A 17,413-nucleotide genomic window follows, 5' to 3' on the forward strand; every position below is an offset into this window, starting at 1 on the left:
TATATATATATTTTTATATATATATATAATATATATATGTATATAAATAGCTATTCAGCATGCAAAAATTGTAGTGATTTCCAAAATCCGATTACAAAATCCACACCAGTCACATACATGGTTTGCTGATTTGGTTTAGGACTGTCCGGGTTGAAGCACGACCTCCACCTTAGTGCCTCAGGGTTGTCTGACTGCGAGCAGCTGCCCTCGTTCACCAGCCTCTCCTCATTGGAATGGATCCATCCAAACGCAGAAGCACCTCCCGACTTCCAAATTTGCATTTCAGCTTTTTGTCTTTGCCCAGGTGGGAAGCAGGGGCAAAAAGCTTCCCCCAACCCGCTGTTAAGGCTTAAATGCTGCGCTCTTTAGTGGAACCAGACTCCTAGCACCATTTCTGTGCTCTCATCTCTGGGTACACCACGGCAGCGCCCGGATGCTTGGCGAGACAGATGCTGCTTGTGCTGCACACTACAGACCGGAGCTCCAGAGCTTTTTGGGTAAAGTAAATGGGAGTTTGGGTCCATAAGGAGCACAGCTTTCTCTGCCATGTGAGTCGGCTCAGTGATTCTCTCGGCACTCTGTAGGCAAAGCCAGCACTGGAGTCAGTTCAAGATACTTCCATGGTAAACAATAGTAGCAATGTATACACTGGTTACAGATTTTTTACCTGTTCTACAAATATTTGTACACTGTAAAGCCTGACAGGTAATGGGAACTCTTTCCACTCCCACCCCCCAATTAAAAACCACTTCTCTATGCCTCCTTTATGCTGAACACAATTCTTTCTGAGTTAGCTGCAAAAGAAAAAAAAAAAAAAAACATAGCACAAAAGGCACATTTCAGCTGAATACGAAAGAAATCAAGGACCAGCAAATACAGAAATTGTTTCTGGAAAGTATTAGCGACTTTTAAGCTTAAACTTCATAAATATATTGCAATAAGCAAGTGTGATTCAATCAATGGATGAGAGTCTGAAGACACTGGGTCTGTTCCTAACGCTGCAATTAATTTGCCGTTTGGCCTGGGGCTTAGCGCTTCGCTTCTCGGTCTCCCACAGCCACGAAAGATGGTGCTGTGGGGGGAAGAGGAGACGCTTGTGCATCGGGGCCTGCTCTTCTCCACGCCATGCTCCAGCTGCACCGGAGAGCCACCGGCGCGGCACTGCAGCTCCCTGAGCCCGCTGCCCCGCACCCGGCACCCACTCAGGCTCCTCCATTTCGGGGGAAAGGGAATTTCTGCAGACGGAAAGAGCCTGGTAAGTGCTGCTACAGCAGTCCTGGAGCTACGCGGCTGAACAGATGGCGATTTCCTTTGATTTGGGGGATTCTGTGACTTCGCGAACCAAGTACCGTAAAAATGAAGCTCGTATTTTTCCCCAGTAGCCAAAATTTGCTTACGGATGTTTAATGTTATAGGCAAAAGCAAATGACTAGCTACTTCGCTTGTTAGTCATGAAGATGGTTTCTACTGGATCAGTAACGAAGACGCGAGAATTAATTTATTCGGAAGTCAGTGAGAAGCTGATGAATCCAGCCCTCCGAGACAGGAGTCGGAATGCTCCGTGTGCCTGGAGATACGAGCTCTGCACGCACACAAACCCCTCTGGAAAGGCACACTCGTCTCACCGAAGTGCAAGTTACCCACAGGTATCAACGCTGGCTTAACACCGTCCGGGAGCAGTAACACGAGCTGTGGCACCCCTGGGCCCGCGGAGTCATCCGTCAGTCCAGTTCTCCACAGTCCCCATTCCTGAATGGTACTGCAGCGACGACTCCCTTGACAAGGAGAAGCTTTGGGAGTAGAGGAACTCGTTGGCCGCGTTTAGGTGCGGAGAGGGGGGCTTTCTCTCGCACACAGATGGGTGCACCCGTTCCCGAGGGAAGGAGGAAGGAGGGACGCGCTCCCGGACCTGAGACTGGGACAGCTGGTTGTAGACGCTGAAGTGGCTGTTCCCTGGGGGCTGCGAGCCCTGCCCCGCGATGGATGGGAGCCGCGGCATCATGGTGGTGGCAGTGAAGTGGGTGGGGAAGGGCTGGTAAGGCACAGTTTCCATTGTCTGAACACTGTAGCTGGTGTAAGGTGCGACAGAAGTCCACATATTGCAGCTCAAGGGGGGAGGCGGAGGCGGCAAGTCGTCCACTGCCGGCACACCGGCGATCTCGGCCCCAGACCCAGAGTACATACAGGCGTCCCGCGGAGTCACCTCGCTGCAGTAGGAAGGGCTCAGCATCTGCTGGTCGTACGGTGGCGGGGAACGAAAGTAGTGATCGTCTCCCACGGACGAGGAGGCCTCCAGGTAGGAGCGCTTGCAGGGCAGGTCCAGGTGCCGAGCGCTTTCTGTGAACAGAGAAACCAATGCTCAGGAGCAGCTCCCGGGGTGGTGGCTCTCAGACACAACCCAGAAAGAGCCGCTGGGGTTTTTATGAAGTCCCCTCAGAATCCGAGCAGGCAGTCTGGGATTATCCTGCTACATTACCGGTGCTCTTTTTTCAGACTAATTCGCTTAAACCGTTTTGCTTTGGGAAGACAATGTACAATGTCACGACAACATGGTGCTGCAAACGTCAGAGTAATCCCATCAGCCTCAAAGCGCTCTGATGACATTTATCAGGTTAAGTAAGTGACTTGGCCTACTACTCTCACATCAGAGATTACTTCACGTTCCCCCAGATAACAGAGGTCCCTGACACTGCTGCAGCGTTACCCCTGACAAATTCAAGAAGTCTCTTAGAGGGTCTTATCGCAGCCTTTCTTCCTGTCATTGCAAAAATCACCATACATTCCCCAGAGATTCACGTCAAAAGCTGCAGAAATATCTTGAGATAAAAGAGACCTTTTCCAACCACCCGGCCCTCCCCTAGGCCTCAAGCTCAGAAGCAGCAACCCCATTCCTGCGATGGCCACGGTGGCGTTCGCCGGCCGCCTTCTGTTAGCTGTTAGGAACACTCTCCGGATGAATTTGTGAACTCATTTGCAGATTAAACATCTGCTAAAATTACACATTTGCCTTGCAGTCCTCGTTACTGGTGCTGCTAGATTCCTCATTTGCCCATGATCAGAGGATTCTCACAGCTTAAATAAATTAGCAGCCAATGAGACATGCAAATAGAAGGATTTTGCTGGGCAGAAATTTTCCGTTTAACTTAAAACATGCCATGATCTCATCTGAAGCTGGATTAAAAGGAAGAGAGTGAAGCTACAGTCCGCTTAAACTTCAGAACGAGTTGATAAGGAGGAAGGGATGCTTACACACAGCCACCACAGTCCCACTAGTCTGCAGACATCGAGATAACTGCTAATGGCTTCATCCTGGAAAGTGCTCAATGTGTGCAACTTCGTTAATGCTAATGGCAGTGTCAGGACATTTCAGGATAGATAAGGGCCCCTCCAAACAAATATTATTAATTCAGCTGATTCTAGCAAGCGATAATTTTCCAGTGTAGCTTCATTCCATTTGAATTACGCATTCTGATTGTTTTTTTGTTTTGTTTTGTTTTGTTTTTCAGCTCTGATTCCAGAGGCTTTATTTGCCTTCTATGGGACAAAACCACTAACAAACAACTGCCCAAAAACTCAGCTCCAAAGCATGTTGGTCACTTTGCGGATTAAGGCCTAAGAGTCAGAAAACAAACTGGAATTAATGGTAAGCTTTCAATGCCCATGCTTTTAGGTCTATTATTTGCTCTAATATTTTCCCAGCTATAAACTCTAGTTACCTCTTCTTTTTAGGCAATGATAGAAGAGCCCTGAATCTCTCTGTGCTGTGAAGGTGTTGAGTGGCAGATCTTGAGTATCTGAGGCTGCAAACTGCATGTGAGCACCATTCTCATACTGATAATGCTGAAGGGTCTGGTGACTCCCGTGAAGTGGGTTAACATCTGGCTTTGTTGAAAGCTGGCCGTGACTGGACACCAACCTCTGCCTCATGATGCTTTTGGAAATTACTGGATATTCTTTGCTAAAGGAGGTGAGAAAAATTATTACCGGTTAGACAGCAATCAGCATTAACAGGAGGGTGAAATATTAGTTTGGCTTCCCTGGAGCATCCCCATCCAACGACTGCAATGCCCTTTGCCAAGCACGATGAGCTCAGCCCCACCATGCTCCTCTGGGTGTGGGTAGGCATGACGACAACACAGAGTGTGTCACTGAGCTAGAGGAAGAGCATTTCAGAGGTATAAGGGCACTGAGTGCCCCAATGCCCTCAAATACAAGAAAATTGGGTGCCCCCATGGCATTTGAAAAATTTCTTCAAAGTGCAGCACATGGATGTATTCACACCATGCACAGACACACACGCGATGGAATACTCTCTGGCCACTGCCAGTTGGGCAGGAAGAAGCCCTGTGGAGCCCATCCTGTCCTTCTGTCCCTCCTGTCAGTCTGTCCCTCTTGTCTGTCCATCCCTCCTTTCCACCTGCCCATCCTCCCACGTCCCCACTGTACCTTTGCAGTCGTGCCACACGCAGGTCGCTGTCGTCGCTGCCCCTGAATCCCTTAGCAAAGGGGTTGTTCTCAATTTTCAGCTGCGTTATCTTCAAGAGAAGGAAATCAAGCAGAAAGCATTTGAAAAGAGATCACTTGGTATTTTTCCTCCATGAGAAGAATTGTAACTCAAACGGTGCTTTGCCTTTGGGCAAGGGAAAGGGTCTGCCTTTTGCAAGAGCTGCCTTTTCCCCCAAGAGATACAGAGCAAAATGGTCAAAATACCTTAAAATAGAATAGGCTTAGTATTGGTGGAGCTCAGCCTTTGTAATTGAACTGTGAAAGATCTGCCACTTTGTTAAAATGCTGGAAAAAAAATCTCTGGGCTGACATGAAATTTCCCTTTAAAAAAAAACAAACAGTTCACCTGGCCAACAGCCCCAGTAAATACAGCCTTCCCTTGCCAACCCTGTCCCCGGCCCCTTCCCTTTGTAAGGCGAGCACAAACCAAAACCTTACAACTGTCAAGAACACTGGGGAGAGGTAAGTACGTGTCCAGTGTCCACTAATAAAAAATTAAATCGAGCACCTCTTTAACAAAGGATTTTTGCATAGATCAATAGGCAGCAACAACGACCACCTGAGGGGGTTACCTTATGCCAGCCTGCATCCGATTTTAGGGGTGAGGGTGACAAGCAGGTTCTGTGCTCAGATGACTTGCCAAGAGAGCTGCTATAGCTAATGACCACACGTTTAGCAACGCTGAAAAATAACCAGCACCAAAACACTCCCCAGAAAAGAGTTGGCTGCTCTCGGTGAGGGGGGAGGAACGTGTTGACATGTGAATTTAGGCGGCCGTGAGCGCTGCTCCTATCAGCACCGGGGGGGTCTGTGGGGCACAGGCTGCAGCCAGGGCCCAGCACGGGTGCTCCCGGCCCCACCTGGCCCAGTTGGGGCCGTTCCTGTGCTGCCAGCAGAGCTGGGGGCAGCTCCCCCCCAGCTGATGGGCCACGAGGTGCGTGGGGCCTTCCTGGCTCCCGACCAACCTCAGGTGCACGGCGTCACAGCGTTCTGCTATGTGGTGACCCTACCGCCCAGCCTGGCTACTCCCAGCAGCCCGGTTCAGACACGACACATTTTAACAAGTTTGTTCCTGCTGAAAAAATACGTTTTTTCCATTACTTCATGGTTTTCTTTCTCTCTCCCCTTTTTTTTTTTTTTTTTTTTTTTTTTTAGTAATTTGCAGTTGCTGTTAGGCTGGGCGACATCAGAGCTCCAATGTCTGTACAGTGAGTTTGGAGGTGTAATCCTGCCCCTGTGGACACCGGGGAGGGGAGGGAGTTTTCACTAATGTGAGCAGCATCAGGGTGTCATCCATCCTTGTCACAGCTGTCCCCTGGCTTCATGTGGCCCAGGAGGGAGCTTTGGGCAACCTGCATCTGGGCTTGCTGGCCCTCCGATCCCGGAGCCTCGCAGTCCCTCCTGCCACGGAGGCTCTCAGGTTTTGCTCAGAAGGCCGGCCACTTGCAGGGACACATCCTGCTGGCTGGGCATTCCTCAGCTAAAAATAATTCTGTGGTTTGTTGTTTTGTTTTTTTTTTTTTTTTTTTCCTAAAAGATGCCCAGACTGGCATTTCAATCATTGATGCCCGAGGGAATAAGCAAACCCATTCTGCTGTTCCTCGGTGCCTGTGATTTGTGGGGAGGGCGGTGAGCCCGTCCCTCGTGTCCAGCCACACCTGCAGGGCTGCCCCGCCACCAGCCCAGGGGTGTTCGTGTGGCAGGGACAGTGGAAATATTAAGTTTATGAAGCACTTCGGGAACCCTAGGGATGAAAGGCCCTATTGACCTGGAGACATTTTAAGGGGGTATTAAATAAGCTCTTTTGAGCCTTTTCTGGTTAACCATGTTTAGGCAACCGGTCATTTTACACCAACAACTACAACTGTCTAACAGGATTCACTTTGGTGTCCAAATAGGGACCCCTTTTCTCTGTCACATTCAGGGCTCTGCTCCGAGTCCTTTAACTGGCTCACTAATTGCAAACGCTTGCAAGGACTCTGTGCTTCGAGCATCAAAGGGCATACAGGCATCCTGCTTGGGAGGAAAAGGTCTGGTCAGGTTATTGGGCAGGAAAAATTTCACATCTGTTCCTGCTCCTGGAGGATTTTCCTATGAATGCCTAGAAAAAGAGCTGGTGCTGTAACAAGTGGCAGATGGCACAGCTGGGGCACCAGGAGGGCTCTGGCGATGCTGCACACCCTGTCCCTTTCTTTACCAGTCCCAACGTGCTTCAAAAACTCCACCTGATCAGCCTGGCAGGGCACGATGCTCATGCTCCCTCTCCACCACGCACCCCACAATAAAACCTGGTTCATAGGACACTGAGAACCGAACATGCCGGCACTGCCTCGCTGTAGGGCCATGCTGTGGGAACCTGCCTGCCCTCAGCTGGGCGGCCTCAGCTCCCCGGGCTGATGTAGGAGGGAAGGAGGCACCAGGAGACACAAACACTGCTTTTCCCAGTCCCACTGCCCTCACCCCTCAGCCCACCGCCAGCACCTCCTGCGGCTCATACGGGAGCAAAACCCGGTGCTGCCCCTACCACACCACATGGAAAATAAATAGAAAAAACGAACCCTGCTGTTAGTGGGCATCCAGAACCAGGCAGAAAGGGCAGGACCAAGCCCTTTGTGTTTTCTATCCCCCCCAAAACAAAACACAGACACCCAAAACCCCTCCTGCCTTCATGTCCTAACGCAGGCTTGTAGCTGTTTTTTTACGGTTACATTCCTTGTGTGTCTCACTAAACACACATGCTATAATTACTTTTCGCTGTAGATTTATGGGCAAGCTTTACCAGTCATTATTAGATTTGCTTGCTGTTTTGAATGACATCTTGGAGTTTATGAGCGCCCCGATTCATTAGTCCCTGGACGAGCCAGGCTTGCCAGGATGTTGTTACCCAACTCTTTTTCATGCTTCTCCTTAGCTGCATCCTCCCGGCTCTTTGGTTGTGCTTAATGCTTGCAGGGCTGGGATGGGAGCTGGTCTTTTAAAGCAGGAGCTTTCAGTAGCGTTACAGACCCCAGCTGCCCTCCTCGGCCGGCCCCAGCCGAGCACAAACCACGCTGGGCACCCGCGGAGGGCTGAAGCTGTGGGATCACGCAGCCCCAACCCACGCACCTTCAGACCCAGACACGCCGTACCTTGTGATTCTGGTAGGAGGTCACCGAGATAAAGGAGGTCTCCGGGAACACATGGGTGCAGAAGGCTGTGTTCTTCGAACCGAAAGCGTTGTTCTCATCCGCCTTCACAATGTGCAGCCGCGGTTGGTATTTATGCATTGAATTAAGAATGATCTGGAAAACAATTGATGCTAAAGTGAGCAATTGAATGTTATAAAAAAAAAAAAAAAGAAAAAAAAAAGAAAAAAGAAGATGAGCCTTGGCTACTTGACAGGCTTTGCTAGCAGGGCACAAAAGCCCACTCGTGGGCTAAGTTCCAGCTTTGCTTTCAAATTGTGGGGGAAAATTATGTTACATAAATGTGTACGAACCAAGGCAGAGAAGGTATCTGCTGCTCTGGCGAGAGCTGTTGTACTCAGCTTACGGCTTTTCTACTAAATTCTCATTTTCTTATTGCTATTGGACAGAGTCAGCCTGGGTGGAAAAAAAGCCATAAATTTTTTTCCCAGCTCACGTTGAAGCTGCACAATATATATAATTCACCAGCAGACTGGTCCATAAAGTTTCCTAATAAATACTTTACTGAGCTGAAAAATACACAGTTTAGCAAAGGAAAAAAAAAAAATAAATTAAATTAAAAATTCACAGAAACCACGGGGGGGAGAAAGAAAAAAAGAATCTTTTATCTGCCGCTAAAAGAAAGCTACAAACCAGCAGGGTTTTTCCCTCCTGGCTGTGGAGCTGACCATGCGGGTGGCTGGGGCCGGGCACCCCGCAGCCCCCCGCAGCTCTGCAGGTGGGACACGGGGATGGGTGCAGGAGGGGCGAGGGGAGGAGAGGGAGCACCAAGGTCCCAGGACGCCCTCGCTGGGGTTTGCCACAGGAGGGGTGAGCGCGGGGCTGCCAAAGCACGGAGGGGCCACTGCAGCATTGTTCTGCCACAAAGAATAGAAGCGCCCGCGCGTCCCAGAAAAAGAAATGGAATTTCTTCTAAGGAATGGGACGATTTTAGGAAAAGCCGTTATTGCTCTCTCTGGGCAAAGAAGATTCTTTGCGTGCTTCTCGTTTCCTCAGCACACCACGCTTCAAACTTTTCTCCCTTCTCTCCAAATGTCTCAAGGAGCCGCTCCCGAAGCAAGCTTGTCCCCAGCCCAGCCGGCACCCAGCACCTGGAGCGGCTGCAGGACACATCCAGCCCCACGGGGACATGGGAGAGGATCCGGCAGGGAACTCCAGCACAGGTCGGGTCTTCAAGGGCTGACGGAGAAACAGGCAGATGATGGATGGCGCACGGATGGACAGACGAGTGGATGGACGGGCAGGGAAAGCCACAGAGCAGCAGAGCTCCACTGGTTACACAAACGGTGGGTTTAGCCGATAATAAATGAGGATTGCTAAGAAACAGAAGCCGTCTGCTCCAAGCCCATCTGTGGAGTTAGCAAACCTCCCCGTGCTCAGCCGAGTGGAGGTGCCGCGTGGAGCCGTAACGCCCTCCGCCTGCCTGCACGGAGCTGCCCACGGTAGCCGGCTGCGTTATATACCACTTAAACGCAATTTTTATTGTTGACATTTTCCAGACAGCCCTCCTTGCTCCCCAAGAGAGAGAAGGAGGAATTTTTGGCATTTTATCAGCTTTGCATCACGTCTCCGAACCACTTTGCAGCTGTTGATATGCGGGCTGGAGAGCGGAGGGTCGGCTCAGGTTCTGGGTTGCAGCCTTCCCTGCGCTTTCATGTATCAGCCTCTCGTAAAACCGCCGAGATGAGCAGCACCAGAGGGCTCGGGCTTTCAGGGGAAGGGGCGCTGAAACTCTCAAACCTCAGTAACTAAGCACGGAGGCCGATAACTATGGATTGTACAGGGCAGAGGCTAGGCTATGCTATGCTTTGCTCAGCTCCTGTCCCTCGCTACCCAGGCTTGGCAAGGCGACTTGGGCCACTCAAGTCAGAGCAAATCTCCAGAAAACCAAAGAAAACCATCTTAACCTGTAAAGTCCAAAGGGATGGATGAACAGCCTGTCTCCCAGCTCCCCCCCCAGAGTACCCATGGGGCCATAATGACCCCTCTACAAATCCTTTTTTTTTTTTTCTTTTAATTTTTGATAACCATCTCTAAGCCCAAGGAGTCCCAACAGTTTCCAGACGACTTCTCGGAACCTGAAAGAAGCCTCCAGGAAAGGGTTTTTGACAGATGTTCATGGTTACAGCTGTGACTGCAAATCCGCCTCGAGGTTCATTTTGAGCCACTTGATATTTGTGAGCAAAAAAATATATCTAAATGATATATATAATTATATAATATATAAATGTTATATTATGTATAAAATATAATATATATATATATGTAATTATCTATGATGCTACATCTGAAGGTGCCCTGTGAAAGCACAAACCTGGCTGAGGTGCTTCACAGCCCTTGGCCTTCCTGCTGCAGAATGGCAGCAGTGTTATCTGCCAGGGAGTGCTTTAGTGCCCGTCTTGCTCCAACCAACCTGCCACAGTCCCTTCCTTGCATCCAGGCATGAACACACAGCTGGGGACAGGGCACAGGCAAAGGTGGTGAGGGCACAGCTCCGTGGGGGCACACACTTCCACAGCTGATGTTTCACACGCTGGAAAATAAGGAATTGTGCGTGGAGGCAGTGCCTGCACACACAGCCCCCTTATTTATGCTTGGCTTAAAGACCGTGCATCCAAAACCCTTGTGAATCCTTCCAAAAAGCCTCCCAAACCCTAGCTGCAAGCCCCTGCGCCTGTGCAAAGTGAAATGCCAAAAATCCGGGATAAATAGTTTTAAAGGCTGCTGTGGAAAACCGGTCGTTGGCTAAAAATACGCAAAACAAATGTAAATTCCACTCCGGTGACGAACATCAGTGGAAAGATTAACTTAAAGAATTGTGACAAAAAATGAGAAGTATTTTAATTGACGGGCCAGAGCTGGGCCACGTGGGGATGCTGGCATTACGCATCCCTGCGTCGTGAGGCCGTGGGGGACTGGTTCGGGGTCAGGCCTTTTGGAACCATTTTCAATACCAAGTACGGACAGTTTGAAGAACGGTAGCTACTAGAGAGGTGTTTTAAAGAAGAAGGTCAATCAAAAAGAGATCCCAGTCGGGCTCCTCGAATCACATGGTTAAACCCAAATTTGGGATCTGGAGGGTGATGTCCTTGGGATCCCCACATCACATATGCCCACGAGATCATGACAGACAGCCTCCAAAGCCCAGGCTAAGTTTACACACATGGTGGGGCTCTTTATCCCCCCATCTCACTCCTTTGTGCTGATCACACAGTTGGCAGCTGGAACTTAAAGGGTGGTTTTTTTATTGTTGTTGTTGTTTTTTTTTTTTCTGGCATTCCCCGGTCAGCAGCAAATGTCAAAGAAATGGTGTCATTTGCTCCTTCCATTTAGTGCTACTGAGGAAAACACTCTGTGAGCATCTCGTCTTGTGCACTGCTGAGTAATGTCGGCTTCGGGGCCTGAAGGCGTTTGCCAGTTTGCAGGATGGGGCCCAAAGGCCAGAAGCTGGGTATGGCCCTGCCTTGCTTGTCGCAATCCTTGAACTCACCAGTAAAATGTATTTACTTTCATATGAAATTTGGGGAGTTGATTTAAGAGCGCTCCCTGTTTCTCCAAGGTATCAGATGTCATATGATGCAGTGGTTGTTATGGCAACTGCCCTTTTTATATTGAATAGTAAATGGCTACGAAAAAGCCACATAATTTTATGGTCGCTCCCAGGGGATCACATAACTAATATAAAATCTCTCATTTTAATACATTTTTCTGCTTCTTTCTTCCTTCCCTCTATTCTTTTTAAAACGAAGAAGGCTTTGAGCTGAGGCGGGACGCGGCGCGGCGGCACAACGGCCCAGCCCCAGACCTGGGGCTCTGCGGTCCCGCCTGGAAAACAGCCACAAAAACAGCCCTGGAAGAGGAGGACAAGGAGCCACGAAGCCACAGCCTCTCCTCGAGGCAGGCCTGGAGGTGCCTTGTCCCCGCTGGTGGGGATGGAGAACCTGAAATCACATCCCACCTGCCTGCTCCCTGCGCCTCTGCTGCATGCTGGGACCCCAGTGCAAGCAGCAGAACCAAACCCCTGCCTTCGGGCAACCTCTACAGCAGCTCCAAAGTCTCCTGCCCCTCGTCCTGTCTGTTTCCAGTCAGCTTCAGGACTCTCCTGAGCTGGCTCCGTGCAAAGAGCTGAGAGCTGTGCCCACACCACAAGTGCGCTCTCCCCGCACGGCCCTGGTGCTCAGGAGGAGCCGCCCCACACCGAGCGCTCATCCTGGCAAAATGCACAATGGGGAGAAGAGGGAAAGGCTGGAAAATCCTGGGAAAAGAGTCAACATGAGCTCACACAAATTGTTCCTTGCGTGAGGGCCAAAGCTGTGATTATTATTTTTTTTTTAAGTTTTCTTTTCTTTCTTTCCTGGTCCCTTTTTGTCTAATGTCAGCTGAAATTCGTGGTGGTGATTCCCAAGCTCTCAATACAGTGATGTGGTGGAGAACTTTGCTTCCACACTAGCTCCTAATTTCCACATGGAGAGGGCCGGGCAGGTGCCAGGCACATCACCTGCTAGAGCCCCCCCGAACCACCCCCACCCCTCTACACCAAAGCTCCTTCACCCGCCGTGACCTTGTCACGTTCTCCTTCTCCAGGCCAGCTCCCCACCCAAGGCTGGAAGAAGATTTCAGAGTCTGATTCCAGTTAAACTGCAAAAATCCACTGCAGTTGGCTGATACAGACCAGCAATGGAAGAACAAAAAGATTTAACACAAGAGATGCAAGTCTCCCTTCCAGCCCAGCACCCCTGGCCCATTCTTGCCCAGCTCTTTAAATGACATTTGCAGATCTGCTTGTCCCTGTGCAACTCATGCCGGGCCCTGCCACACATAACCCTGCTCCTTTCTCACAGGGGCACAGCAGCCGACACAAAACTTCATCTGGAACCTTCCCATTTAATTGGGTTTGGTCTGTGGTGTCATCCCCATGCAGACACAGCCACAAGGCGTGAAGCAAATGAATACAAAGAACCCTAAATTGAATTTGGAGTTTTGTGAGAGTAAGAGGACATGAACCTAATTAAAGTGTGCCTGGCAAGCAAAGAGAGAAAAGTGCTGAAATTAAATTGATCAGAAAGTGAGAGGGAAACCCCAAGTGTAGGGGAAAAATATCTTTCAGTGATGATCACATAAAACCAAGAAATATGGAGAGAAATAACAAACTCATCAGTAGTAAAGAATAAAGCTAGTAAATAACAGATTTGTGTCAAGAAAATTGAGGAATGTCACTGAAAATGTTAGCAGAAGTGACAGACCACCTGTAACCGCTCAGGAACTGAAGGAGCCCTGCCTGCTGGCAGCAGGTACAGAGCTGCACTGACCAGAGGCAGGTGCGGCGTGCGCACCACGACCACGTGCAGCAGCTCAGTGCTGGGGGGGGATTAAATTAATCTCCACTGTCATTTGTCCCGGTCTCCACTTCGAATCTCCACTTACTTGTCTTTTTTTCCGCAGGAATATTTTTATGTATTCTGTAAAATGAAAATAATTTCCAATTGATCCAGTCCCAGCGGAAGCCTGCCAGAAATACTGATGCGATGCTATCGCTCTTTCCAAGCCGGCCTGCCTGCAGCAGCCCACGAGAAAGGCTGATCCCTCTGGCAGGGACTGGATTTCGGCAGAGTCATTAACAACAACAACAAGAGAAAATAAAAATAAAATAATAATAATAAATAATAAAAAAAAAAAAAAACAAACAAGATGTGCTGCGTTCGCTCCGCTGTGGTTCTCCATGCCTATGTGCGCTGGCTGGCTGTGGCTCCGTACGCTCAGAGCCTGCCTGTGGCTGGAGGAGGAGGGGGCTGCAGGTCAGAGATGATTTCCTTCCACACAGGTTGCGTTTGGTGTGGCAGCATCCCTTGAGCTGCAGCCTGTGGTAGCTCCTCTGCGGATGGAGCACCGCATGTGGCAGGTCCTCGGGAGTGCGATCCAAACCCAGGTGAGCTTCGGCACTGCCAATGTCCTTCCAGACCACTCAGGAGTGACCAAACCAGAGCCCTCCCTGCTGCAGCACTGAAAGCTGGCACTTATTTAGTGGTTATCTGCACCTCACACGGTGCAGCCTCATGCCCTCCCTGTCTATCACGCATGGAGCACAAAAAAATGGAAGTCTGCACTAATTACCATTTTCTGCTGCTTCACAGCAGCCCCCATGTGCTTAACCCCTGCTGCTCGTCCTGTCCCCCCGGTGCCCGATGCTGGCAGCAGCACACCTCCCTCTGCACTCAGCAGCATCGCAGAGTTCTGGGGAGCCAGGGCTGGGGCCATGTGAGTGCCCCGAGTTATTGGTGACACCTGTGCCCTGGGCACCGCTGCCATATGCTCAGCACTGCACGAGAAAGGAAAGAAAAAGATGATTTTCTCTTCAGAAATCTGCCTGTTTCAGCAGCTTCAATAACACCTTGTGGCAGGAGACAGAGAAAAGCCCAAAGAGAAACAAGAGCAAAAAAGCCAGATTGCTTCAGCGAGTCCCACAGGACTGCCACCTCCCCGCAGTGCCGGCGTCCTAAGCTCACGGAGGGCCCGGGTCCATAAGGACTGTCTCACGGGCGCCCTCCACCCCGCTGTTTACATACTTGAAACCTCTGAAGAAAGTGGAATTCCATTCATGAGCATTTATCACTACGGAAGTGTTTGTCAGGACTCGCTCAATTTTTCCCCACACGCCCTGAGCTAACCTCCCGAAAGAAATACGAGCGTCCTGCTGTCCTTTCCAACCGAAAGGTTATTTTTGTGCATTTAACTACAGCTGGTGCTAGCTAACTGCTCCGTTAGCACGTGTTGTGACATAACCTGGTTCCTGATGAAGGAGCGATTCTCATTTTTCATCGGGAAACACAGCGAGCTACTCCCTAGGCAATGAATGCACGGCAGGCTTTGTGCGGGAGGTGGCACCGCCAACACCACGGAGCCATCCCCGTCCCCATCCCTGTCCCCACAGACACAGCACAAGGGGACAAAATTCGGCCCTACAGCCATGGGCAGCCACACGGGGGTACCCAAGGCCCTACCCAGCCGATCACCTCCACACGTGGAGGTTTAAAAAAAACGCATTCATCTCAATTTTTCTCTAAGCGTAGGTGGCTTACAATGCTCTCTTCAGGATCTGATCGCCCTCTCCGTAGCTGAATGTTACAGCGACAGCCGATTTCTTAATCCGTTCTCAACATGAGCGTTTCTCGCTTGTTAAGCCCGGTGTGAAAGAAGCCTTTCATGGTCGACAAATCCCCCAAGAGGAACATATACAGCCCGCACTCGGCCGGTGGTGTGCGAGCGGGCACGAGCCTCCCTGCCGCAAAACCCGCTCGCTGCGGCTCACCCGGAGGGTTTTGCGCGCAGATTACAGAGCTCTGCACTTAATTTCTTCGTATTTAAAATCTGTAAATTTTTATTTGTCTGCATTGAAAAATGCCTCCCATGCCTCTGCCTGTAACTCTAATCATTTACCACAAAAGATAACTGGCCGGGGAAAGAAGCCGGAGCGTGGTTTTGGAGACCGGCGCCCAGAGGAGCGGTTGGCAGCTGGGTTTTTCGGGATCAGTGTCAGAAAACAAGGCTTTCCAGCACAGCCTGTAAGGCATCCCCTCCGACAACCCATGTAAATAATCTTCAGTCTAATTCCATGGGTAGCAGCACGGGCTTCAGCTCCATGGCTTATTAATTAAGCTGTTTAACTTACTTAATTTAAGCCTCAATTGTAGCTACACTTCTCTTTATGAACTGCACCGAACCACTCGTCTGTGACATTAAGCAGCTATCACAGCACCCAGAGTCAGGGCAAGGGTCTGATTTTCAACAAATTCACCAGAATGATGCAGAATTGCTGCCTGCCCTGAGGAGAGGCCCAGGTACCCAGCATGAGGATGGAGCCTGGCAACCCTCGATGCTCCAGCACCGAGCTCCTGGGAGCCTTGTGCCACCCCGAGCTGGACGCTGCCTCTGCTCCCCATGTAGGACACTGCGGGGTGGTGGGCAGAAGGGGTCTGGGGGCCGGGAGCTGGCTGGGCAGCTGCCCACGCACCCAAAGCAAGTACCGGCGGCAGCCCAGAGAAATCTCCCGGTGTGGTTTTGAGGTTTGGAGAAAATCAAAGACAAAAGGAAATGGCAGGCAAGCTTCGCTGGAGCACGAGAAGGCAAACAAGCCGTGCGGCTTTTCTGACTTGTTTGTTTTAGGCAGCTTTAAGAGAGGGTTTGAGATCGCTGGGAACAAATTCCTAGAAATGAGAAGCTGTTATTTTTCGTAATTTAATGCCCTCGCTGCCGAGCGGCAGGCAGGGCTGGGCGGGCTGTGCCGCACCGGGCAGGCTCTGCCTCTGTCCCAGGGACATCAGCCGCGGCTGCAACACGAGCAGGACGGTTTTCAGGATTTCCTGCTATGAAAATTCACTCTAACCTAACCTAGTACTGAGTCCGGGTTTCTCAAAAGCAGACCATTAATTTAGAAGCCCAAAGAGGAATTGTCAGAGAAGAGGCTAAATCCCACATGGCGAGGCAGGTTTTCAATGCCTGAACCACACGGTGACCCAGGCACTTAGGACGATTTATTTCAGGCATTTTCCCAGAGGCGTCAGCCCAGCACTGCTGGGCTGTGCTATGGAGCAGGACAACTCCCATGGCACCAGGGGACAGAGGGGCTACTGCACCATGCTGCAAAACAGAGACCCCTCTGTGTCACCAGTGAAGCTCCACGGGAGGGCAGAGCGCTTGTCAGAAAGGGAAAAAGCCCTTCCCAGTGAAAATGCAGTGTTAAAATGGCAGTTAAAAAATGACAAAGTTGGGAAAAGCAAGCGTTGAAAGTTGCAAAAACAACACTGCACATCCTGTTTGTTTTACGGCCACATTGAACATCCTGTATGTTTTATGGTTTATATTTTACAACATAAACAGCAATATATTAAGCTACACAACTAACCAAGAGGAAAAAAACAAGAGTACAGAAATAACACGTGCAAAGCAAGCAGGTTGGTGCAGCTACAGACACCTGAGCTCTGCCATATGCGGACTCTGCGTAATTTCTACTGTGCGACCCCAGCATAGCTGTTTTCCTTTCATTTCCTTGGTGCTTTTCCCCTTAGAGATGAGTGAAGGGGAGAGGTGGCCTGTGATTAATAATGTCAGCATGAAATGTTGCCAAGGTGCCTTTGAAGCTCGCACATGCTCCCCTGGGGTCAGCGGGCTGGGGCAGGGTCAGCCCCGTGCTGCTGCCAGGCCGGGCTCTGCCGCGGCACCGGGACGCGTGCACATGCTTTGTAGAGTGTGAAATTTGCAGAAAATTATGAGTGCAGCAAAAAATTCTGGCTCCTTAACAACTTTTTTGAACTGCCAGGGTTATCCTGCCTCTAGTTCAGCTGTGGGAGAATTTCACTCTTCCTGCCCGGCTGTTCAGTGGCACCGTGACAATTTACTCCACGTGAAAATAAGCCCTTCGGTGGCTGGAGGCACAGTCCTTCTGAGCACAGCAGTCACCCTTTTCCTCTCTTTGTACCCTTGTTCAGGACCTTTTCACAGCCCCCCACCCTGCAAAGCACTGCTGCCTAAATGCATGGCAGATTAAAACCCAGATACAAGGATAAAAGTAGACTCTCTTACCTGTGTTTCTAGAAGGAGCTGATGGCACTAAATGTAAAGGGATTTAGAAGCCTGCCTTCCCTTTCTGTAGCCAGTGAGGTTTGTTTATTTTTACGTGACTTTCAGCTCAGGCAGTGAAAACTAGACGGGTCCCTGTTTTTATATGC

At 50.2% G+C, this 17,413-nt stretch overlaps 1 protein-coding gene across 1 annotated transcript in view; it reads right to left on the reverse strand.

Annotated features, from left to right (window-relative positions):
* Window positions 1-1,714: 1,714 nt before the first annotated feature.
* The window catches only part of TBX4 (T-box transcription factor 4), a 29,646-nt gene continuing 13,947 nt past the window's right edge, over window positions 1,715-17,413 (reverse strand). The window contains exons 5-8 of the mRNA XM_032201122.1: window positions 7,635-7,787; window positions 4,447-4,535; window positions 3,717-3,958; window positions 1,715-2,337 (exon numbers count right to left, since the gene is read on the reverse strand). Of these exons, the coding sequence (XP_032057013.1) occupies window positions 1,715-2,337; window positions 3,717-3,958; window positions 4,447-4,535; window positions 7,635-7,787 (1,107 nt within the window). The remainder of the gene's footprint in view (window positions 2,338-3,716; window positions 3,959-4,446; window positions 4,536-7,634; window positions 7,788-17,413) is intronic.

The sequence above is a fragment of the Aythya fuligula genome, chromosome 20 (genome assembly GCF_009819795.1).
Source record: "Aythya fuligula isolate bAytFul2 chromosome 20, bAytFul2.pri, whole genome shotgun sequence".
NCBI classification, from domain to species: Eukaryota; Metazoa; Chordata; class Aves; order Anseriformes; family Anatidae; genus Aythya; species Aythya fuligula.